Source organism: Nicotiana tabacum, chromosome 10, assembly GCF_000715075.1.
Source record: "Nicotiana tabacum cultivar K326 chromosome 10, ASM71507v2, whole genome shotgun sequence".
NCBI classification, from domain to species: domain Eukaryota; kingdom Viridiplantae; phylum Streptophyta; class Magnoliopsida; order Solanales; family Solanaceae; genus Nicotiana; species Nicotiana tabacum.
The window spans coordinates 30803582-30810577 of record NC_134089.1 but is presented as its reverse complement, the minus strand read 5'-3'; the positions used below and the strand labels follow the sequence as shown (position 1 = coordinate 30810577).

At 38.1% G+C, this 6996-nt stretch overlaps 1 protein-coding gene across 1 annotated transcript; it reads right to left on the bottom strand.

Annotated features, from left to right (window-relative positions):
• Positions 1 to 4060: 4060 nt before the first annotated feature.
• LOC142165060 (uncharacterized) lies at positions 4061 to 5182 on the bottom strand. The gene is made up of 3 exons (XM_075223698.1): positions 5139 to 5182; positions 4771 to 4993; positions 4061 to 4585 (listed from the first exon to the last, which is right to left on the bottom strand). Exons 1-3 carry the CDS (start codon positions 5180 to 5182, stop codon positions 4061 to 4063), a joined length of 792 nt encoding a protein of 263 aa, XP_075079799.1.
• Between the last annotated feature and the right edge of the window lie 1814 nt (positions 5183 to 6996).

Sequence of the window (6996 nt, the reverse complement as noted above, 5' to 3'; positions counted from 1 at the left end):
GGGGCATGTTTCATAACACAAACAACTAAAAACCTTTAAGTGTTGCGTGAAGGAGGATGTGAGTAAAGCAACTCAAATGGTGATTTGTACCCAAGTGTTCTAGAGGGTAGTCTATTGATGAGGTAGACTGTTGTGGTAACACACTCACCCCAAAACCTTAGAGGAACAGCTGCCTGAAATCTGAGAGTCTTGGCAATGTCTAAAATTATTCTATGTTTTCTCTCTACAATTCTATTTTGTTGAGGTGTGTAGACACATGAACTCTGATGAAATATACCAATATTGAAAAGCAATTTTTTAAACTCATTACTAAAGAACTCACTACCATTATCAGTCCTTAAGACTTTTATAGAAGCTGAAAACATGTTCTTGAGTTTGAAAGTCTCTTAGTACAACTATAACTTCTCACTTGAAGTTGAGCAAAAATATCCAGGTGTATCTGGTATAATTATCTACTACTGTAACAAAGTACCTCTTACCACTATGTGAAGGAACTCTATATGGCCCCCAAATATCATAATGCACTAAGTCAAATGCAGATTGAGACACTGAAGTACTTAGAGGGAAAGGCAGTTTAGTCTGTTTAGCAACTGGACATACATGACAATATTGAGTTCCTTTCTTTAAGGTACTAAGAGCATCTAACTTCCTTATTACATCAATAGGAGCATGGCCTAGCTTCATATGCCATACTACTTCAGAATTAGTTAGGTTGGATGTGTGAGCACACTTATTGATTGGTGTTGTTGTAGACTCCTAAGATAATCCTCCTTGAAGTATGTACAAACCATTCTCCTCCTTGCCAATCCCCTTCACCTGACCACTGTAGAGATCCTGGAAAATTCAGAAGTCAGGGATGAATGCAACTATGCATTAAAGTTCTTTGGTGAGTTGAGACACTGAGAGCAGGTTGTATTTAAAATCTGGAATGTATAACACATTGGAAATATTGTTATTTCTAAGTACTGAAGAGGTTCCTTTATGTGATACAGATACTACTATCACGACCCTAAATCCGGACCCAGTTGTGATGATGCCTATTGTGAAACAAGGCCAGCCAACATAAACCCCCAATACCAATTAACAGTTATTTAATTCATAATTAAGCCATTAATAAGAGATAAATTCAATAAAGTAAAATCGAACAAGTGCGGAAACAAACACAACCCGATATCGGGGTGTCACCAGTCATGAGCATCTAAACATCTGTTTAAGAGTATGAAAGAGACTACACAGTTTATTACAAAACTAATACAAAGGAAAGTAAGATAAGAGGGAGAAACACTGAGCTGCGAACGCCGAGCAGCTACCTAGTGAACTCCGAACAGCCTGCTGGAAGCAATCAACCCTCGCTAGCGGGACCAGAGGCTCCTGAATCTGCATACAGGGTGCAGGGAGTAATGTGAGTATGCCAACTCAGTGAGAGGCAGCTGAGTGATAAGAAAATACGTAAAACACAGCAAAATGCTACAAAGAGGTAGTGTAAAACCAGAACAAGGCAATAATCAATAAAAATACGTAGAAACACCTTAGTTCAATAAAACCTCTTTAAAACAACTTTTAGCAGTTAAACGAGTGAATGAAAAGCAACGAGATAAGATAGACACATAAAATCAGCCTCTCGGGCAAATACCAACAGAATCAGCCCCTCGGCCTATCTCACAATCACTCGTATCAGTCCCTCGAGCATTAACATAGAACTACATCAGCCCCTTGGGCTATATCACATCTCATACTGGCTACCCGCGCTCACTGGGGGTGTACAGACTCCGGGAGGGGCCCTTTACGGCCCAAGCGCAATATCAAGCCATCTCGTGGCATAATCAAATAGGAACTCGGCCTTATAACAAGCCACCTAATGGCGTAACAAATTAGGCCATCGGCTTCATAATCAGTATATCACTGCTGCGGAGCGCAGCCCGATCCAAAAGTATCCTCACAACACAGGTCCTCAGCCTTACTCAGTTAGAATCTCAAAAGCTACTCGGGAAACAGTAAAACGTGATGCTCAGCCCAAAATATCATTTAAAATATATAAAAAAAACAAGTAAAGATGGGTGAGTTGTGAAAATAGTAGAATATAGCATGACTAAGTACAATTATGAAGTCAAAACGGTGAGGAATAGTAATAAAAATCCCCTAAAGGTCCAAAACAGTTGGCACGAGGCCCAAATACGGCATTCAGCCCAAAACATGATGATAGCAAATAGTTTTCAATCAAATACGCAGTTAAACAATCATATGGGACAGACTAAGTCATAATCCCCAACAGTGCAAGACCTCATACTCGTCATCTAGCATGTGTGTTACCTCAAAGTAGCACAACGATGTGAAATCCGGGGTTTCAAACCCTCAGGACAACATTTACAATCATTACTCACCTTTATCTGGTCCAAACTCTAGCCCGCAATGCCTTTGTCTCTCGAATCGGCCTCCGGATGCTTCAAATCTAACCAAAATCAGTACATAACCATTAAAATATGCTAAGGGAACAAAGCTCACTCGAAAGTAATCAAATTACAATACAAATCCTGAAATTAACCAAAACCCGACCCCCGGGCCCACGTCTCGGAATCCGATAAAAATTACATCAATAAACTCTTTATCCTCCCACGAGTTCATCTATATCAAAAGTACCAAAATCCAACCACAAATGATCCCTCAAACCCTTACTCAAAGGTCTCCAATCTCAAGCCCTAGTTTCTTCAATATTTACCCACAAATTTCCATAAATTTCAAGCCTAATCAATGAATTAACACCATAGGGACGAGTTTTGTGATAAAAAATCTTACCTCAATGAAGTTCCATCTGATTCCCTCTTCAAAATCCCCCCAAAAGCTCCAAAATCGATTTAAAATGGTGAAGAAAGGCTGAAAATTGCGAAGGGTGAAATATATATACCTTCTGACCCAGGGATTCTGCACCTGTGTCCTTCTTCCGCTTATGCGATCCCGCTTATGCGGCCAAAGCACCGCATCTACAATTTTCACTTAAAAACCAAGTTCCGCATCTGCGATGCTCAAACAACCGCTTTTGCAATTCCATCTCCCATGGCCATTTCCACATCTGCGACCCACTAGGTGCTTCTGCAAGCCCGCACCTGCGATCCCCTAGCCGCATGTGCGATTATGACAGTAATAGGAAATCTACAACTGCCAAACCCAACTCAAAATCTTCCATCACCTATCCGAAATTACCCTAAGGCCACCGGAACCTCAACCAAAATAACAAACAAGTCATATACCACTATCCAAACTTATACCAATCTTCAAAATACCTCAAACAACATCGAATCAACCAAAACACATCGGATTCAAGCCTAAGGTTCTAAAAATCTTCCGAATTTCGCTTTTGATCGAAAAGTCTATCAAACCACGTCCGAATGACCTAAACTTTTGCGCACACATCCCAAATGACACAACAGACCTACTGCAACTTCCGAAATTCCATTCCGACCCCTATATCAAAATCTCACCTATCAATCGGAAAACGTCAAAATTCCTATTTTGCCAATTCAAGCCTAAACCTACTACGGACCTCCAAAATACATTTCGATCACACTTCTAAGTCCCAAATCATCTCTCGAAACTATCTGAATCATCGAAATTTACATCCGAGCCTTTTTTCACATAAGTCAATATCCGGTTGACTTTTTCAACTTAAGCTTACTCAAAAGAGACTAAGGGTCTCAAACCTTACCAAAGCCTTTCCGAACCTGAGCCAACCAATCCGATAACACATAATACCGCTGAACAAGACAATAAGAAGCAGAAATGGGGAAAACGGAGTAGTAACACATGAAACGACCGGCCGAGTCGTTACAACTACATTGCTAGTAGGTAATTGGACTTTGCACTTTTCTGAACTGGGAATGGACTGACAGGAGGTAAGAGCATCAAGTTGAGAAGTCATATGATTTGAGGCTCCTGTGTCTATAATCCAATTATGCTTGAGAAAATTGGACATTAGATTAATTAGAGTACCTGTAGCAGCTAACTTAGTGGATGATTCTGAACCCTCTTCATTGCCTTTGGCCAGCATTTGAAGTATTTGTTGATACTATTCTTTGGTGAAGAAAGGAGTAGGAGGACTATTGTTAGGAGTGATCTGGGAAAACTGTGGCATGTAGGAATGCTGAACCTGCTGTATCCCTATTTGAGTTCCATAAGAACCTTGTTGATTGCCTGTTTCTGCAGCATTTGGAAACACTGAACCACTCACATTGTTTGTATACACTCCAGAGCTCTGTCCTTTCTTCTTTCCCTTGAAGTCTAATGGATAGCCATGAAGTTTGTAATAATTCTCCTTTGTGTGCCCCTTGTAATGATAGTAGTCACACCGAACTTGGTTCTTTCTAAACTTGAAGTTTCCACCTGCACTTGTTGAGTTCTTATTATTATAGAACACAACTCCTTCTATGCCTTCAGTAGTGTGATTAGTCTGAGTGAAATTAGCCAGACCCCTTTGGCTCTCTTGATCAATCAGTAGGGAGTAGGCTTTGTTAATACTAAAAATTGGAGACATCATCATAATCTGGCTCCTTGACTGTGAGTAGGACTCATTCAATCCCATCAGAGTAGTATCCTGTGATACTCAAAGTGTTGGGAATATTTCTTTGATTCAGGACATGGGCAACCAGGACAGGGCATTAATGCATCAAACTCATCCCAAAGATCTCTCAACTTGGGGAACTAGTCAGCAACAGACATGGCACCTTGAGTGAGGTTATGAATTTTTGTATGAAGATACAGAACCTTGGATCCATTTACCTTGTCAAATCTCTCCTTTAAGTCCTCCCAAGCCTTATGAGCATTAGAGGCATATACTACACTACTAAGTAAACCTGGCTTTACAACATTTATTATCAATGAGAGAACCACAACATTTACTTTCTCCCATTGATCATGAAGTTCAGGTTCAAATTTAGACTTAGAAAATCGACCATATACAAAACCTAACTTACTCTTCCCTAACAGACCAATCCTTATAGACCTACTCCATATCGCGCAGTTATCTAAACCAGCAAGTTGAAGAGAAATCAGAGTACTACCTGGAGTGTCTGTTGGTAGAAGGAATAATGGATGACTATGGTCAATTGATGGAAACACAGTTGTGACGGCTGCATTATTGGCATTACCAAGGATTGTAGTTGCTGGAAGTGAATTCTTCTCCAATCGCCATTTTCAGCTGCTTCAAGTGTAAACCCTAGCCTTCAGCTACACGCTACAATTGGACAATTTACCACAGAATTGTGAAATGGAAGTAACTAGAGGAAGGACTAGCTTGAGAAATGCCTTCGATTTACTCTAGTGGCTCTGATATCATGTTAGCTGCCATAGATCTGAAGATTGAGCTTGAGGAAGAAGACATGCAAATGAAGGTCACACTCAAGAAAACAAATTTTTGTTATTCGAAGAAGAAGAAAATGATACAGCTATGTGTTTATACAAAGTGTATAGTGTATTTATACAATACAGTATAGCTAACTCCTAATACTGTACTAACTAACTCCTAATACTGTACTAACTAACTCCTAACTACAGTTACATAATTAACTACAATTAACTCTAGTCAACAGTTTAGCTAAGAAAAAGAATCAATTTTTCCACCTTTTTCCCCTTCTTCCAGGAAAACTCTGGCACACGTTTGAGAAAAATAAGGAGGTAATTAAGGAAAAGATGTGTGGCAAAAAGAATATAATTAAGAATTCATATTGTAATGGAGATCAAAGGTAGTAAGAAGAAGCCAAAGGCAAATTCAACTTGAAGCCACTGGCTTGATGTTTTGCTGTGGCAGTTAAAACTTCAGTCCACTTGTTAGATTAGAAGTGACTGTTCAAAGTTTAATTTTTGTAGTTCAAACACTTCAGGCCCCTTGTTAGAAGTGACTATTTAAAATTTATTATTTGTAGTTCAAAATTTAGGCCAGTGGCCTCAAGTTTGTCATAACATGGTCTCCTTCATCAGTTTTCTCCTGCAATATCAAACTTTTCATCAACCTCCATCTCCAAGCATAATTAAGAATCGATTTATTTCTTCTTTTCTCTTAATTTTCTTCGTTTCTGTTATGTTTTTTTTCTTGTTGAGAATTTTAGTAGTTTTTTTTTTTCATTTCGATCGAGAAAGTTCAATGTTTTGAAGTTTGAGTTGCTTGTTTTGACGTTTGAAGGAAAGAAGAAAGAAGAAGAAAATGCAGGCAGAAGAAGCGGGAGAGGAGTTTTTTGTATTTGATTCAATTTTAAACTACATCGTAAATAGTAAGTATCTGTTAAACGTTTGTACTAAAATGGCTACTGGTGAACTTACCTCCTAATTTTATCATTCTGCTCAAGAATAATATTTTTACCCAAAAAAATTCTAAAACATTTCTAATTTGTGATTTGAGAATATTTTTAGTTTATTGCTAATATTGGGTGCTAATCTAGTTAATTATTCTGATAATTGAGATTTGAGGTCATTAGAAGATTGATTAGAAATCAATAAATTTCATCAGATAACAGTTAGTTAAAGGTTACAAAATGATTTTTTTTGTTGTTGTTAATTATACGTACATTAATGTTCTGGTCATATATAAAAATATGGTAGCAAAAAATAATCTGATTAATTAATTATGTAAAAACATTTCCAAGCAAGCTATTAGCATTTAGTAATAACACACACACACAAGACATTAGATAATTATAGGTTCTTTCTAGCATTTAATATCATATAATTGGAGGGTTTTCACCTATCCTTTTGCAGATTTTTCTTCCTATTAATTTCTTTTCGGATAAATTTGAGGGAGAGTTACACTAAATTCAGTTAAAGTAGAATGGAAGTACGAGTAGTTCCTATTAGAAAAACAGAAACAAACAACATACGCAGAACTTCGGTGGATGCAGTTCTTGTGTTTTAAGTTAGGGTGCGCGTTCGGTTCGGTTCGGTTTGAAAACATTCGATTATTTGGTTTTCGATTTTGTAAAAGTAGTAATCGAAACCGAACTTAAATAAGTTCGG

What these genes read in the sequence shown, in the direction of transcription:
- LOC142165060 (XM_075223698.1), bottom strand. Translation starts at nt 5,182, where the DNA reads ATGGCGATTGGAGAAGAATTCACTTCCAGCAACTACAATCCTTG. An exon ending in TCCAGCAACTACAATCCTTG is followed by an intron (nt 4,994 to 5,138) that starts GTAATGCCAATA and finishes GATATGGAGTAG; the next exon opens with GTCTATAAGGATTGGTCTGT. An exon ending in TAAAGGAGAGATTTGACAAG is followed by an intron (nt 4,586 to 4,770) that starts GTAAATGGATCC and finishes TGAGTATCACAG; the next exon opens with GATACTACTCTGATGGGATT.